The sequence below is a fragment of the Orcinus orca genome, chromosome 9 (assembly GCF_937001465.1).
Source record: "Orcinus orca chromosome 9, mOrcOrc1.1, whole genome shotgun sequence".
Lineage (NCBI taxonomy): Eukaryota > Metazoa > Chordata > Mammalia > Artiodactyla > Delphinidae > Orcinus > Orcinus orca.
In genome coordinates this window covers 55,373,365-55,391,655 of record NC_064567.1, presented here as the reverse complement: position 1 = coordinate 55,391,655, position 18,291 = coordinate 55,373,365, and the positions used below count along the sequence as shown (strand labels likewise).

The window sequence follows — 18,291 nt, the reverse complement described above, 5'->3', positions numbered from 1 at the left end:
ATTTTCTTAGCAGCCCTCAGAAACCCAAGTATGAGTGAAGAAGAAGGGTTCTCAGAGGCAGGATAAGGGCAGCAGAAAAACAAGAAATCTAGACTACTAAGGGTACTGGTTAGAAAACGGTATGATGATTCTGAACAGGGTTCAATATCTAGCTATGAATGGAAGGAGAAAGAAAACTAGTAATTGTAGAGAAATGTGGAATTAAAGAAGGGCTTTGAATCTATCCACCATCCACCTGTCCTCCTACATAGTTATCTGTAAGATACTGGGATAGGTTTATAGATTTTAGGAAAGGCTGGATAAGGTTGTGCTTTAATTGCACAGAAAGAGGAAGAGAGAGGGAAAGGAGAAAGGGGGTAAAATAGAATGGGAAAAAGAAGGAGGGGAAGAGAAAGAGGAAGAACTAATACACGTCATTTTTCTGATGTAGTTAATAAATTATATGATGCCATCTATACTCTCTTAGTTTTCTATGTGCACATTTCTAAAACAACTACTTGAAAGAAATTTTATATAACACACCATGTGAAACCAGCTATATTCTAAACAACTAATCACATTTTTCTCTAAAACAGACTCACTGCTTTAAAAAATGTTATATGTAAAATTAAATGCAACTGTTTCACAAAGTTTACAATTTGACATTTTATATACATTTTAACTTTATCATGACTTCAAAAACTCTCTAAAGGGGTAAAGAGTATTCAAATTGCAGAAATTCCTTCAGCTCACTGATACTATATATACATATGTCACTTTTCCCTAATTTTCTTTTCATGTTCACTTATTTTAGAAATTTTTGGTTGATGAAATAGCTTACAAAATAGCAGGTAATACAATAAATGCAAACATCATAATACATTTTCCATTTTACAGACCTTACTTAATCGTGACTGAAGTACCAAGAGTTTGTTGTATTCTTCTGTTACTTTGTTGAGAAGAGTTTGCACATTTTCCTGAAAATCTAAATGATAAACAATTATAATAATTTCACTCTACAATAAAAGTCTGCTTCTTTCAATAAGTATTATTCATCAATTCATAACTTCAGAAAATTGCCTGCTAGAAGTAAAATTCATAGATTTAGTAACCAACAATTAAAACCTCAATAATGTGGAACACCTGCTACAAAGATTAACTTGACAATTTCACATTAAAATACATTAATTTCTTTTGGCATTCATTAATTTGTACATATTTGTTCATTCTTCATACAAATGGACAGGGGTATGAAACATTTTATCTGTGAAGGAATATCAAAAAAATTAATTGAGGTTATAATTTGTAAAAATGAAATATAGGATTCCTATTAAGAAAGATAACTGAATGTCTTATTCTTTAAAAAAAAAATAAAACCCCGACAGACTTATTCAATAAAATACCACAACTTTTAAAGGTTTGGATCTATGGTATAAAATTAAGAATTATAGTGAGGAAAAGATGGAAGTAGAGGAACAGAGGATAAAGAGACAAGGAAACTTGTAGACAGCTTTGGTTCTCTTTATATCACAATTACTGCATTGTAAAACTAAAAATGTACATTAAAGATTTAAGATTTCATGAACCTGAAAAAACAAGATGTTAAGATAACTCAAATTGGCTAAGTGATAAAATCATGAATTAACAGAGAAAGTTTATCAATTCATTTAAGAAAATTACTCTGTTCAATAATGTGGTAAAGCCTTTATTACCTTGAACTTCATATTTATAATCTTGCAATTCTAGTTCTTGATTTTCAGAAGTGTGAACACCGGAAGTCTCTTTCTCTTTCTCTTCTACATTTACTTCACATTTTAAAGCAGAAGTATAATGTTCACCAAGGACACTGCAAAAAGTCTGTTGACAACAAAATTAGGTATTTTATGAAATTAAAATTTTGATTTCTGCCACTAAAGATCATTAAACACTATTTTTCTATATGCAAAAGACAGTCAAAATGGCACAGAAAAATCAGTAAGAAAACACTCTTCTGTATACCAAATCAATCTGCAAAAGAAATAACCAAGTCTAAATCTTTCTCTCTCCACATATAGAATGTGAAATTCTTCTTACACCAGGAAAATATTGATAGTCTTCATTATCTACAGTATATATCAAATATATCTATCAAATTATAACTTTTTGCTTCTTCCTCATAATGAATATATCTTGTACTTTAATCTACCACTTTCTGGCTTGGATCCTATTCTGATGTTATCTCTATAAGGTCAACTACCCTTGTGAAAAACACCAAAAGATGAGGACAGAAGTTCAAAAAGTAGTCTATAAATTCTATAGAAATTACAATATATGAAGTAGGAGATCACATACATAGACTTTAACATAAGAGAATACTATTCTGTGGTTTACACATGGAAAAAAAAATATTTGACACATCATTCTGGTTTTTCTCCTGAGCAACAGATAATTTTATCATCACTTACAAATAACATACGCCACATAATCATCTGATAAGCCCTCTAAATAAGTTTCACCTGTGCCCCTCATGCAACTGGAAATAACAATCAACAACTCCTAGACTTAACCAATTTGTTTATTGTTGCTATTTCTTGAGATTTGCCTAAAAGTTAAACTATACTATTAATAATTGACTTGATTAAATTTTCAACAGTCCCTAAGGCAGAATTTTATCATAAATTGATAAATTGATTCAGGTTGGTAGAAACCTGATCATCCAATTTACAGGTGAGGCAACAGACCCAGAAAGATGAAGTAACTAGTCCATAGTAACATCAATGATTAGTGACAAAACCAGGTTTCACGATGAACTCCAGGGGACCTCTCCATTACAAGCTGATTCATATTTCAACTTCAGATTAGGGGGTCAAGTAAAACCATTAATAGAAGAAAAGAAAATATGAAGTCAGCTTATAAACTACTGTGACTTGGGCCCTCTTTCCATATTTACAGACTATCAACAATGGATATGAAAGGACAATCAATGTCTGAACCCTTCGGCAGAGGTGGAGGCTGAATGAATGTGGTTATTTCTGAATTTCTTTTGCTTTTTTGAATACTGTTTTTGAACTATTCTGTAGGTAATAAGAATCAGTAAGGGAGCTTTACCTTCCCAACTAATACCATCCTCCTCCCTCTTCGATTCACAAATACACAGGCTAGGATGGAGATCTGTGACAAGCCTAGGCATGTATTTTAAATTTTGAACTATTTCAAATATGCAGAAAAAATAGTTCATCTATTACCTAGCTGTAACAAATACTAACATTTTGTCATATTATATCCATATTTTTAAAAAGAAATAGAACATTACATACAGATTTGAAGATTTCTGAATTAAGTACTGCTTACCTATTTCATTCACCTGTCTCTCTGCCCAGAGGTGATTACTCTAACATGCATGTTTTTATACTTTTTCTTTTGAGATTTGCTGATATTAGTACACCTAGCAAACACTGCAATATGGTGTTCCACTGTACAGATTTAACACAATTTGTTTATTCATTTGCCTGTAGATAAAAATCTGAGTTGTTTCTAATTTTCGACTTAACATAGACATTCTTACAATGTACATATCTGGTTGTGCACAAATGTGAGCCTAAGTAGAAGTAAATGCCTGGGCTGTGTGATGTACATATCTTCAACAATATACCTTGCCAATCTGCTTCTCAAGGTAGTACACTCCCACCAGCAGTGTAGAAGCGCTCCTATTTCTTCTTCACAAATATATCTTCACAAATATAATTATACGTGGCATAATTAGTTTTTAGATTTGGCAATCTACAGTGTGAAATCTTATCTTACTAGTCTTGTGCAAGATCCCCAGGTAAGTCATCAAATCACTCAACCACCAAAGTGGGCACGGGTAGGAGATAGACCTGCTTAAGGCTCTATTGGTCTGTTTTTTTAAATTAGGCATACCTTTTGTGTATTCTACTGCTGAGATAATTTACCTAGATTTCTTTTGTTTCGAACTGATTATCAGGAAAACATTTTTTTTCTTTTTTTTTTTTTTGCGGTACGCGGGCCTCTCACTGTTGTGGCCTCTCCTGTTGCGGAGCACAGGCTCCGGACATGCAGGCTCAGCGGCCATTGCTCACGGGCCTAGCCGCTCCGCTGCATGCGGGATCTTCCCGGACCGGGGGTCAAACCCGTGTCCCCTGCATCGGCAGGCGGACGCTCAACCACTGCGCCACCAGGGAAGCCCCAGGAAAACATTTAAATGCTCATTTTAAACTTAAAAACTCAGCAATATTTTCTAAATACAGTTCCGAGGTAAGACAGTAGGGAAAACTAACTCAGATGATTCTGCCTATCAAATTTGTAGTAACTTAAAATTTAGCGTTTCTTGTCTGAAAGTACTTTAAAAAATATATATCTTTATTGGAGTATAATTGCTTCACACTGTTGTGTTAGTTTCTGTTGTACAACAAAGCGAATCAGCTATAACATATACATGTATCCCCATATCCCCTCCCTCTTGAGCCTCCCTCCCACCCTCCCTATCCCACCCCTCTAGGTCATCACAAAGCACCGAGCTGATCTCCCTGTGCTATGCAGCAGCTTCCCACTAGCCCATCCATTTTACATTTGTAGTGTATATATGTCAGTACTACTCTCTCACTGAGTCCCAGCTTCCCCTTCCCTGTGTCCTCAAGTCCGTTCTCTACATCTGCGTCTTTATTCCTACCCTGCCACTAAGTTCATCAGTAATGTTTTTTTAGATTCCATATATGTGCATTAGCATACGGTATTTGTTTTTCTCTTTCTGACTTACTTCACTCTGTATGACACTCTAAGTCCATCCACCTCATTACAAATAACTCAATTTTGCTTCTTTTTATGGCTGGGTAATATTCCACTGTACATATGTGCCATATCTTCTTTATCCATTCATCTGTCAATGGACACTTAGGTTGCTTCCATGTCCTGGATATTGTAAATAGTGCTGCAATGAACACTGTGGTTCATGTATCTTTTTGAATTATGGTAAAAGTACTTTTTAACTAATACCTTACCTGTGTAAAATGAGAACATTCTTCAGACACTGCCCTGTGAAGTTTTCCAATGAGCATTTGTAAAGGCTTCACTTCATCACCTAATAGAATAGATATTGCATTAAAATGTTCAGTTTACATACTTAGAAACTATTTTCATATTAAATCTATGTCAACTGGAAGCTTCGTGGCAATAAGATTAGTTTTAAATTCTTTATTTCTTTCAATGTTATTTTGTGCTGCTCAGTGTTAACCAGCTAAGATAATCTGCAGGATTTTCAATTTATATCCCACAAAATGGTACAAAGAAGTGACTTACAATTTTTGTTTACTACAACCCAATACTAGAAATACATCATACAGCATAACCTATTACATATATACATCCATATAAAACTGAAACAAAAATTTCACAAATCAACATTTACTCTTTCTACATGCTATGCACGCCAATGTGTTCTGTTCTACTTTATCACTGGACTGGCTTCATCGCCCATTAACGGACTCATTAATTAACTTGTAGTCTGAAACACTACAGATTCTATCTGAAGAGGATACCAATACAAACAATATATGCTTAAAATCTTACTCAACTGACAAAGAACTGCTGAAGTGAAAAAGTACAGTATTCTTATTTAAGCCACACTTTAAATTCTACTCTGTTCAACAAAACAATTCCAAACGTTATGAGCCACCTCACTCCCAAAGGCAGATCTGTCCAGAGTGGGGGCCTAAAGATACCTTGAACAGAGGAAGTTTAATTTAATTAATTAAATAAGTATTAAAGATAAAAGTTAACTGCAACTAGTCTTCCACTTATGGTTCCTTAAATATTGCTCCTTACACAGTACCATCTTAGTCTTTGGCTCACTCTACAGTCTCCCAGGGCATCTCATTCTTGTCCTTGGCCTCAAATGATCTTTTGATTTACAAATCTTTATCTTGTGCCTAATCCTCCCTCTTAGGTTTCAGCTTTCTATTTTCAACTGCCTAATAGATATCTCTCTTTTTTTAATTAATTAATTTATTTGTGGGTTTTTTTTAAAAAACATCTTTATTGGAGTATAATCGCTTTACAACGTTGTGTTAGTTTCTGCTGTACAACAAAGTGAATCAGCTATACATATACATATATCCCCATATCTCCTCCCTCTTGCGTCTCCCTCCCAGCCCTCTAGGTGGTCACAAAGCACCGAGATGATCGCCCTGTGCCATGCGGCTGCTTCCCACTAGCTACATATTTTACATTTGGTAGTGTATATGTGTCCATGCCACTCTCTCACTTCATCCCAGCTTACCCTTACCCCTCCCCATGTCCTCAAGTCCATTCTCTACATCTGCGTCATTATTCTTGTCCTGCCCCTTAGATATCTCTTTTTCAAAGTCAACAGGTATTTTTAACTCAATGTTCCAAGCTTAATTTACTATTTTTTCCACAAATCTGGTCCTTATCCTCCTCATGACTGGAGTCGCCCTCATTCCAACTACTCAAGCTAGAAACTTAGGGATCATTCTCAACTCCTTCCCCTTTTACATTTAATATTAACTGCAGACTACAGCCTACCTCTTTTTTTTTTTTTTAAACATCTTTATTGGGGTATAATTGCTTTACAATGGTGTATTAGTTTCTGCTTTAGAACAAAGTGAATCAGTTATACATATACATATGTTCCCATATCTCTTCCCTCTTGCGTCTCCCTCCCTCCCACCCTCCCTATCCCACCCCTCCAGGCGGTCACAAAGCACTGAGCTGATATCCAGCCTACCTCTTTAACTCTTAAACTTTCCTTCCTTCTCCAATTCCCAATGACATTTTAGTTCAACATCTTAATGTTAACAGAATTACTGCCAAAGTTGCTTAACTGGTCTTCCCATCACTTATCAACTCCCCCAATTTGCCTCAATGCTGTCATCTTAAAAATCTTACGATGTTACTCCCACTATTGAAAATCCTGCATTAGGTCTTATCACCATTGGCATAAAGATTAAAAATGCTTCACTTAGGGTATATGAAGTCTTTTCTTATCAAGCTCCTGCCAATCTTTCCATCTTTATCCCTCAGTACTTTTTCACACACCTTGAATTCTCAACTCTGCAAAATGGATGCAGTCTCTCATATCTCTACATTTAAAACTCAAGAGCTTTCGCTAAAATTCCAACCTCCCTACTCCTGTCTACTGCCTCACTCTTCCAGGAAGTACTAGACTTTTCTCCTCTCTCCTTCCATTCTTTCTGTTCATTCTTCTAGTATAGAAATTTTCCTATTGTTTTCTAAGAGTTTATTTTATATTGCTTTCCCACAGGATTGCTGACATCTTGGGGAAAATAACTCAGTGATTTTTAGATTTCTCAAGCACGTAAACGAGTATCCTATGATTATATGAACAAATGAGTCCAGGACTGGAATACCCAGTCATGTTCCTCTATGGGGTCTAAGTCAAGAACAGAATCATAGAGTGGTGGGCTCTAAGTGATACTTATTTGTTTCATAATACTTATAATTTTGTGAGAAATCATTTACCTGTTTCTTGTGTTTTTATATTCTGTAGCTCTAGCTGGTGTATTTTCTGAAGTTCCTTGATCTTATCCTCTTGAGCAGAAATAAGCTCCTGCTTAAGACTGCAAAGAGCTTTATCTTTTTCCTTTTTCATATATTCACGAACCTGATCCACATGAGTTGAATAAACCAGAGAGAGGCAAATACGTTGAGCTTCCATCTGTAGCCTTAAATCATTCTTAAAGTAAATTAATGTGTAGGTTAGAATATTTTTAAATGACAAATCAAGTAATTTAACTTTTTTTTTTGCATATACTGATTACAAGGGAGGAAATACATGAAATTATAGTTTAAAATTTCATGTAAGAGAAGTGACGTCTAATTTAAATTTTATCTCACTTATTCTGTTGCACTGACCTACCTATCTTTTTTCAAGGAAAATAGCACAATATTTTCATTACTTCAACTTCACAGTAAATTTTGATATTTGGTATAGCTAGGATGGCCTGATCTTTCATTTTTGTTCAAAAATAACATTTTAAAACAAGTATAGAGAAATGCAAATAATAATGTAATAAACACTATGTACACACATCCCAAATTAACAAATACAATTATTTTATCTTTTTTTTTCATTTCTCTCCTCCCTACATATTTTTTTGGTTTAGAAAGAAAACACAGATAAAATTTAATCTACTATGTTCTCATTCCTCCTTCTCCAGAGGCCATCATTATCATAAATTTGATCATAAATTTGCTGCAAGTACAGTTCATTTCTTATACTCTCACTTCTCAATCCATCTATAAACAATGCATTATATTTTGTTTTTAAGAATTTACATAAATGGTGCAAAATGGTATTTATTTTGCAAATTACTCTTCTCATTCAATATACTTCTAAGATCTATCCATGGAAATACAGATGAATTTAACTGTGGTATTATATATATGAATATAGCACAATTTGTCCATTTCCTTTTTGGAGATCAACTGGATTATTTCTAAATTTTTTGATATTTCAAAAAATGCTGCAATAAATTGATATACATATGCCCTGTACAAATATGCTAGTGTTTCTCTAGTGTAGTGGTTCTCAAACTTTAGCACACATCAAAATCACCTGGAGTGCTTATTAAAACAGATTGCTGGGCCCCTCTCCCAGAGCGTCTAGCTCAGGAGGTCTGGTGTGGGCCCCAGAATTTGAATTTTAACCTGTTTTCAAGTGATGCTGATGCTGCTGGTCAGGGACTACACTGAGTGCCACCTAGAAATGTAAATGCTACATCACAGATTATGTATATTAACTGCATTAGATTTTAACACATTTTTATAATTACACCAATTTACACTGATATTTAACAGTGTAGGTGAATACTCATCTCCCCACATTCTCATCACACTTTTTATTGTGAAACTTATTTTGCCAATCTGACAGGTATAAAATGCTATTTTATTGTTATATCAATTTATAATGTTGAAGTATCTTTTCATGTTTATGAGCCAATTAGTTTAGTCCCAAGAGTAGAAGTATTTTTGTGGCTTCAGCATTATTTCTAAGCATATTTAGATTGCTCTTAGGTGTTATTATGTAAGTTGTTGCTCAATTTCTTCCGTGAGCTTCCTTCCACAGACACACACCTCACTCCTGTCCCCATCACTAAGGGGGTTTGTCTTGGTAGTGATGAGTGGGGCAGGGACAGCTTATGGGTTTGCCTCTGTTTACTTTATGGAAGTTAATGTCAAGGAGATGGTATCTGAATGTCACTGAAAATGTCTTTAGTTAGAAAAAATAAAATTCTTACTGAGAAGATTTGACCATTTTGATGGCTTCAAATTTAGGTCCTCCCCCAGTAATGTTTTTTAAAAAAATTTAAATGATCTCTGGCATTTTCAGAAGTGATTACATCAAAACCAATTATGATTTTGAAAACTATTTCAGGTACTTAACAAAGCATTAATAGTTATGCAGTTAGAACATCTTAACTCTATTCAGGTTATTAAAATGTAAAATATCCTAATATCTGATATAAGATCACAAATGTGAGTACATTTATTAGAAGTAAAAAGAAAAAACTTTCCAGTGGCTTCCTACTGTATACAGAATAAAATCTCAACTTCTTACGCAGTCTGTAAGGCTCTACAAGATCTGGTCTTTTGCTTCTTCAAACTCTTTTCTTCCACTCTCCTTCCCTCAAACTCAACTAAATACGTCTTTATTCTGTTCCTCAAACTCATCTCTGTCATCACAATTGCTCTAATTTCCATGTGGTAGACTCCTCGCTGCCATTCAGATGGCAGCTCAGATGTTAATTCCTCCTAGACACCTTTCCTGACCACCCTATTTAATGCTGCCACCACCACTACCCACCATTCTCTATCACATTATCTGTTTTATTTTCCTTATAAAACATCACTTTTCTTAACTATTCTACTTGTTTCCTCATTTATTGCCTGCCTCCCTCACTAGAATATATGCTCTTTGAGAGCAGGAACCTTCTTTCTCTTGTTCACCACTATTCCTACCTGGCAAGAGACTCAATAAATACTTGTTATAGAAATGAAGAAACACATAAAGCTCTAGTTAGCACCATTATACAAGATGTCCAGTGGAATTTTCATGTCATTTCTATTTTCAGTATCCAGCAAATATAAATCATCAGGAGTGACCTAGTATTACTCATTATATGCACTGTTTAACTGTTTTTAGAATTAATACATTTCCCCCCCACTTCAGGTAAAACAAGACTCTGAGAAAACGCTAGGATTTAAACCAAGATTTTTTCCTCAGGGAAATATAGTTTCATAACTACTGAACAACTATATAGAGCACTAAAAAGTCTGAGAGTTAATTTTCAGTTGTGGAACCTTGAAAACACCAATACAAAATGAGACTGAAACCAATCTTTGGGATTGCAACAAAATATTACAAAATAACTTTTCTAAAGCTCAGACTCTTGTGATTTAAACTCTTGCCTTTTCAAAGAAAATGTGTTCTATGTTCTATTTCCTGAGCAGATTAACTAAAAGAGTAACTAAAAGAGCAGCAACAACGTTTAAGGCAACAATGTTTAAGAATTAAAAAGATAAAAGAAATGATAAATGATAGGCTTAAGTGAGAATTACATTACAGGGTTTACTTTCATTCTCTTGTAAGGTTAATTTATGTTTTATGACGATGAAAACTTTTAGTATGAAGTGTACGCTGTAGCATATACATGTAAGTAAACATACCTGTTCTGATTTAAGTACACTGAGCTCCTGCTGAAGTTTATCATTTTCACCTGGTTCAGTTGTCCCAAGTGATGATTCATTTGTCACTGACGGCAAGTGATCAAAAAACCATTCTTGCTTGTTTTCTTTTCCAAGAGTCATATTTTCAATAGGAATTTCATTTAACTCCATTATTTTTGATTCTTCACCAAAGTCTTTACTTATTTTAGGAACACACCCTCCAGAATCCCTGCTTGTCAAAACTCCATCTTTTAAAGAGCTTAAATGGACAGCACACACATTTACATCTTCTGTCATATTATGGTTAATTATGATTTCTAGCTCTCTACATCTCAATAAAACTTGCTCTTTTTCTTGCTTTAAAGATTTAACTTCTTCCCTTAGAAAACTAATCTCGCTATGTTTCTGTTTTAATTGTTCAGAAAGATCAGACAGTCTCTCTGACAGTTCTAATTTTTCTCGCTTGGTTACCTCAAGCTTTTCCATAAGTTCTGTTGTATCTTTCTCAACAACCTCACCAATTTCCAATGGTTCTGCTGTAAAAGTTTTGTCATCATCAAAGACTGAACTTTTAATTTTCACTATAGTTGGGTTTATTCTTTGCAAATGATGAAGCTCTTCACTAAGTGCTTTAAGCTTACTTTTATATTCAACTTCTTGTTTATTTTTACTGTCTTCTAAATCGGTTTTTACCTTGAGAAGGCAAGCATAATCCTCCTGTAACTCTTGATAATTAACTTCAAAATTTTTTTCAGCAAATGAAAAAGTGTTCCTTTGCTTTTCAATCTCTTCAGTTAGCTGAATACATTGTTTTTTGAGGTTCTCATTTTCCTCTGTAAGTATTTCTATTTCTTTTTGCCAGCTACAGTCTTTGGATCTGTACTTAATGGAGTCTATGAAAATTAATCTTTCTTCTTGGTTAACAGGAGTATATATTTGCCACATGTCTTCAAGGGCCTTCTTTTCATCTTTAAGAATGCTATTCTCTGCTTCAAGTTGTGCAAGTTTTTCTTGAAGGTCATCCTCTTTTTCCTTCATTTGTTTCTCCAATAATTCAGTTTTAAGTTGTAATTCTTGAACTTCTTGTTCAAGTGTACCCTTTTCCTTTTCTTCTTGTCTGAGTATTTCAATTTCTTTTTGAAGTTCATTGATATGAAGGGTCATTTCTTCTGATTTTGAATTCACAAGGGATTGCTGTAAATCTTTCAGCTTTGAAATTTCCAAAATTAACTGGTTCTGCTTAGTTATCAAATTGTCTTTTTCAAACTGCATGGTTTCTATCTTCTGACTCATTTCATTCTGTAAGCCATCTATCTGCTGTTTATAGTGAATGCCTAAGTTATCTTTAAGCTTTTCAATATTTATTTGATGTTCAATTTCCAAATCTTCCTTCAGTTTGGAAAGTTCTTCTTCATGACTAAACAGGAGCTGTGTCCTCAGCCTCTCTAGCTCAGCTTCTTGTGATTCAGCCATTCTGTCCAATACAGCATTTTTTTCTCTTTCTAACATTTCAAGCTTTATCTTATAATGTGTAACTTCTGCTTCATGTTTTACTTCTAGTTCCTTCCTGGATTCAGATGCAGAAATAATCTCCGCTTTCAAATCTTTCACTGTACTAAGGGACTTGTGTGCTTCATTGAGTTTACTTTCTTGTTCAGCTATAGTCTGTCTAGCCCTCTGAATTTGGTCCCTTGAAAAGCTCAATTCTTCAAAAAGGTCTTCAAGCTGTCTCTGTAGAACAGACTTTTCTCCTGAAATTACTCCTAGTTCTTCCTTGAGTTTTTCCTTTTGAGAGTTAGTATCTTGCAATTTTATATTCAGTTCATTTATTGCCATATTCATTAACTTTATTTGATCTTCATTAACTGTAATATTTGGACACGATCTTAAAGCATTCTCCATTTCTCCCTTATGTTGTGTTTTAAGTTCATCTATCTGTGACATGTGTTGTTTTATTAATTCTTGTTTCATCTGTACTATCTGCTGCCCGTACATCTCATCCAGCTCTGCCCGGAGTTGTTCTAACTTTCTTTGTGTTTCTTGTTCCATTCTTTGTAGAATATCAGTTTCAAATTGACTATCTTTATGATTTTTCTTCTGAAGTTCTTCAACTGTCCCCATTAATTGTTTTATTTCCTCAGAACACTGTCTTTCCTTTTGCTTGGAATTAGTCAGCTCTAATTTCATATTTTTTATCTCTTGGTTCTTTTGTACAACCTGTTCTTGCAATTCTTCCAGTAATTTATCAGCAGTTGTGACTTTATCCTTTAGCTCAAGAGTTTTTTTTTCTTCTTCTATTATTTTTGTATTTAATTCTTCAATGACTGCTTCCTTTTCCTGTATTTCTTTATTTGAGCTTTCTACTTTTTTATCCTGTTCCTTTATAAAGAAAAAATGAAAATATAAAAATGGCATTTTTAGTTCCTGGTTACTTATACCCCTTAACCCCATTACCAAAAGACTGACAGAAGACTGCTTTTCACATTATCCTACAAAAAGTAGCTGCTGAGCCTGCCCCTTAATTTTTCTTACGTCAGTGAGACACAGGACTTGTGTAGTCAATACTATCTATGAGCAGTGTTGGCCTTCTTGGTGGGAAGAAATTTTTCTTACATTGTTATGACTAAATTTTTTAGTTTAAAAATTCAGTGGGATTAAAATGTGTCTAAACCATTATACGTTCTTCTTTCTTATTAACTGATTAACATTCTATGTATTTAGTATTTGCAATAGCTAGAGCACTACATACTCTTTACATTTCCAGAAGATAGTCCTAAAAATATATCAGAGTTCCTCCCATATAGTATTTTAGTGACCTGAAGGTTTGGTGGGCAAGTGTTATGAAAAGAGTAAAACAACAAACACAGGTTCCTGTAAGTCAGCCTTAACTTCACTCCTGGGGTATATGAATTAAAAGTTCAGGGATATGCCATGCTTAAGTGGTTGAATCGCAAGTGATATGCAAGACAATTATACCATTTATGGCATATCAATTTGATTCTAGATTTTTGGTGTGAACAGAAATTTGAAAGCAGGACAGATTTTTTCCCCCCACTTCTGATTTGGGACTCTATTTTGGAACTGTGGATAAATCAAAACCCAGAACATATGCCGAGGTATGTCCCTATGTCCCTAATCATTCACAGAAGTGTTAGAGCATAAGTGACTCGAGTAGAAGCCCTGGAGACAAAGTTTTGTCTCTGTTACTTACTTGCCTGAGTAGTTAAGGGCTGTAGTCCCAAGGACCAAAAAAAAAGTAAAATCCACAGAACAGAACAGAATATATGTAAAGTAATTAAAATCACCTTCAGGAGACAAAAGTCCAAGGCCAAGAGGACTTAAAGGCACCTCAAATGAATGTATTAACATACCTAAAAAAAAGAATGACAGGGCCTAGGCAAAAAGAAAGCCTCAGAGAGAAATATTGGCAGTCCCCATTTAAGTACAGTTCAGAAAAGAGAATCAAGGTACCATGAGACTTTGAGAATTCTAATCCCTCTGGGAAAACCATACCAAATGTAGAAAGCAAGGTAGGGGTCTATTGTAAACAGAATTAAGAATTTCAGTCCAAAGGCATGACCATTCCTACCGTGAGACGGCTATATGAGGTTATCACAGCCTAATGCCACTGAACATTTGATTCCTCTAACATCCCTTGATCTCATGCTCACTTGAGCAAAATCCTATCAGTTTTCGTCTTGGTATCACATATCCCATCAATGTCACCATATGTTACTAGCAAGTACTAAGCCTTCAGACTTTAATTTCTGGACTAAAATATGACATTTAAATCAGTTTAATCTCTTTAAATCTTGGTGTTTTCACCTGTAAAATAAAGATGATATTATTTTCTCTATCTCACAGAATATGTTTGAATCTAAAATAAATATATTAAGGTATTAATTCTCACTGTGCGACATACATAATATATTTATATACTAGAAAATAATCTGTAAGGCATTTGGAGTCTCTAAGAAAGTAAAATCAGTTCACGGGAGTCAACTTCAGTTAAACTGTTATGTAATTAGTCTTGAAAATGTTAATGTTGTTATAAAATCTTTAATATTTATTTATATATCCTGGTTTTTTATGGGGGGAACCCTCATAAAATAAAAAGTATCAATTCAAAACTGTCCAACACTTGATATTACTGCAAACAACAATTCTTCATTCAATTATTAAATAGTACAAATTCATGGTTCACTTTTCTTACTACCATTTATTCCACAGTACATGGTTTTAAACCACTTATATGGTGTTGCAAAAAAAAGATAGCTCTGTGGTTAAGGATACAATCCCTCTATTTTTTGGAAACAGACCTGAGAGAGTAAGGAATAATATAGTTCCTGCCTGTGATGACTGTACCATGGGAAGTTCAGAGGATTAGGACAGTAAGAATGAACCTGGAACAGTTAATGCAGTTGCCTCAGAAACCAAGACAGTTCCAACTATCATCCTAATGCCCTAGTCCTTCAGTTGCTTTAATGGAACTACTACCCAGGGATTCATTCAAAGAGAAAAAAAGGAAAAAATATGTAATGAAAAAGGGACCGATAACAAAAGTATTCTTGCTAACATTCAAATAAACAAAGGTTATTCCCCCTACGAAAATGAATTACTTGAATTTTAAATAATCTCAAATTATACTGCCTACTGAATACAATATAATAAGTACGATAAAACCCGACTGCCCAGGCTCTTCTAACCTAGGCCTAGACTGACTTTCTACTCTTACCTCCTGGAAAGACTCATTTCCAAAGACTATTGTTTTCTTATTAAACTACTTTTTGATGTCTATATACACTTCTAACATGTTTCAGCCTGGGTCTTTATGCATACTCCACCCTCTCTAAAATCTAAATCCTCCCCATCTCATCATTTCAGATTCATAATTTATTCACTTATTTACCAAATTAGTATTGAGTAGCTGCTATGTGCCATATATTACACCAATTAGGGAGAAAACAAAGTACAATTAAAAGGGGATTGTTCCAATATACAGACTTACCTCAAATATCACCTTCCAGCTAAAGCCTACCCTGAATCACTTCCCTTATGAAGCCAGACTTACTAAGAATTTTCAAAACACTTTTTAACCATACTTAGCCTTGTTTTGTGGTGTCTTGCATACATGCCTACTAAACCATGAGTTCCAGTGAAGAAAAAAGCACATTTAAACATCATTATCTCTTCCAAGAGCATGATGCAAAACAAGTGTTCTGTAAACATCTACAAAATGATTTTTAAATTACCTTGGTTGTAAAGCATGTCCATTTCATAATTTCAATATCTTAATATTGTACATTTCCTATTTTCCTTAGAGACAGTCTCTGGAATCATACTACCTAGATTTGAAATCTGGCTCTACCAATTTATTACCTGTATATCTGGGCAATTTACTTCATCTTGCTTTGCTCTGATGTCCTCATCTGTAAAATGGGGGTGACAATGGTATCTCTACCTCATAAGGTTGGTGTGATGATTCAATGAGTTAGTATGTGTATGATGCTTTGAATATTGCCTGGTAGCAAGTAAACAAAAATAAATGCTACCTAATACTTTTATTATTATCCAAACAGTCTTGTTTTGACAATTTCTCAACATCTTGCAGAAGAACCTCCTAAGTTTATAGAAAATACTGTATTGTATGTATAGTCTGCACTCATTATTCAAAGATTTCTTATCTGTGAATTTGCTTATTTGCTTAAATTTCTATATAACCCTGAGATCAATACTCACAGTCATTTGCAAAAGTGCACAGAGTGGTAAAAAATTTGAGTTGCTGGGACTTTCCTGGTGGTGCAGCGGTTAAGAATCCATCTGCCAATGCAGGGGACACAGCTTCAAGCCCTGGTCTGGAAGATCCCATGTGCCGCAGAACAACTAAGCCCGTGCGCCGTAACTACTGAGCCTGCGCTCTAGAGCCTGTGAGCCACAACTACTGAGCCCACGTGCCTAGAGCCCATGCTCCACATCAAGAGAAGCCACCGCAATGAGAAGCCACACACCACAACAAAGAGTAGCCCCTGCTCGCCACAACTAGAGAAAGCCCATGCGCAGCAACGAAGACCCAAAGCAGCCAAAAATAAATAATTAAAAAAATTGAGTTTCATGGCACACATGATTCCAACTGGCATCAAGCAAGGTGAGCACACTGCTTTTTTGTTTAAGCTCTCATATGGAGAGGACAAGGATGGAGACCATGAGGATGGAGATGGTAGGGGGTAGCAGAGCATACTGCAAGAAATTCTGGCTCTGGGTCAGTCCAATAGGGTTGGAATCCCGATTCTGGCAACTACTTGGGGGGAAGGCACCCTTAGGCAAGTCAGTTAACACTTCTAACCCTCATTTCTCTTTTGAAAATTAAACAAAATATAATCTACCAGGATGTTTTCTTAGGATTTAATATTAAAATCTATATGATATGCACAACACTGTAAATCAAATATACTTCAATAAAATTAAAAAATAAAATATAGTGGAAAGAGCAAAAAAAAATCTATATGATATGTATGTGTGTGTGCATGTATGTATGTGTATATATATCCCCTGGGAGCACTGAATAAGTGTTCCAGGCAACTTTATAACACATAACTATCATGAATAAAGAGAATCTGTATTTTTTTCTAATTAAAATCCATGAAACTTCATTTTGCCATGAAAATATTTTCAGAATTTCATAACCATGGCTAAAATGAGTAGAAACATCTCTAGATGTAAAAGAAAAAAACGATAGACGTTCTGGTTATAAATGTAGATTTTCTGGAGAACTCAATTTAACATAGGCCCATCACTTTCAAAGAACTCAGTAATGAGTATTATCCTTCCCCCACCCCAAATATTTATTTATTTATTTAGGCTGCGCCAAGTCTTAGTTGCGGCACTCGAGATCTTCGTTGCGGCATGTTTAGCTGCGGCATGTTTAGCTGCGGCATGTGGGCTCTCAGTTGCGGCACGCATGTGGGACCTAGATCAAACGTGGGCCGCCTGCATTGGGAGCGTGGATTCTTACCCGCTGGACCACCAGGGAAGTCCCAATGAGTATAATCTTAAAACCTATTACTGGAAGACTCCCAACTGCTTTTGAAATAAATTATCTTACATGCTTAAAGAACTTTTCTTAATTATGAAACTTTCTGATTCATGTGTGTAACAAAAAGAGAAACACTAGGATAAAAAAACTTTAAAATTAATTGTAAAGCTGATGCACATTGGCTGACTTCCTTAAACATACCGTTTCATATGCTCTAATTTTCTCTTGCAAGAAACTAATTTGCATTTTGAAGTCTTCTTTCTTTTTGTGATAATCTTCTAACAGATGGTCTTGTTCTTCCAGCTGTTGCTGATGAGTGAGGATCTGTTGTTTGGCTTGTAGTAAATCTGCAGCTGTGCTACTATGAGTGCTGTTTCTCAGAGTTTCACTAGCCTGTAACTTGAAAATAGAAAGAAACCCCAAAGTATTAAATTCTTAAGTGAGTACACTACGGAAGAGACATTCTTTGGGGGGTGTTACTCGGCTCATAGTTGCTCTCTGGGAACTGTACTGGATTCACAGGCTTGAGACCCCAGCAAACATGCTGCCATAGCTGATCAGATGAGTATGATTAC

At 34.9% G+C, this 18,291-nt stretch overlaps 1 protein-coding gene across 12 annotated transcripts in view; it reads right to left on the bottom strand.

Annotated features, from left to right (window-relative positions):
- The window catches only part of AKAP9 (A-kinase anchoring protein 9), a 145,559-nt gene that overhangs the window by 89,308 nt on the left and 37,960 nt on the right, over positions 1-18,291 (bottom strand). For all 12 annotated transcript variants that reach the window (XM_033420511.2, XM_033420513.2, XM_033420514.2 and 9 more), the window contains 6 exons: positions 17,918-18,115; positions 10,684-13,062; positions 7,477-7,690; positions 4,977-5,056; positions 1,692-1,836; positions 879-964 (listed from right to left, as the gene is read on the bottom strand). In XM_033420511.2, the coding sequence (XP_033276402.1) occupies positions 879-964; positions 1,692-1,836; positions 4,977-5,056; positions 7,477-7,690; positions 10,684-13,062; positions 17,918-18,115 (3,102 nt within the window). The remainder of the gene's footprint in view (positions 1-878; positions 965-1,691; positions 1,837-4,976; positions 5,057-7,476; positions 7,691-10,683; positions 13,063-17,917; positions 18,116-18,291) is intronic.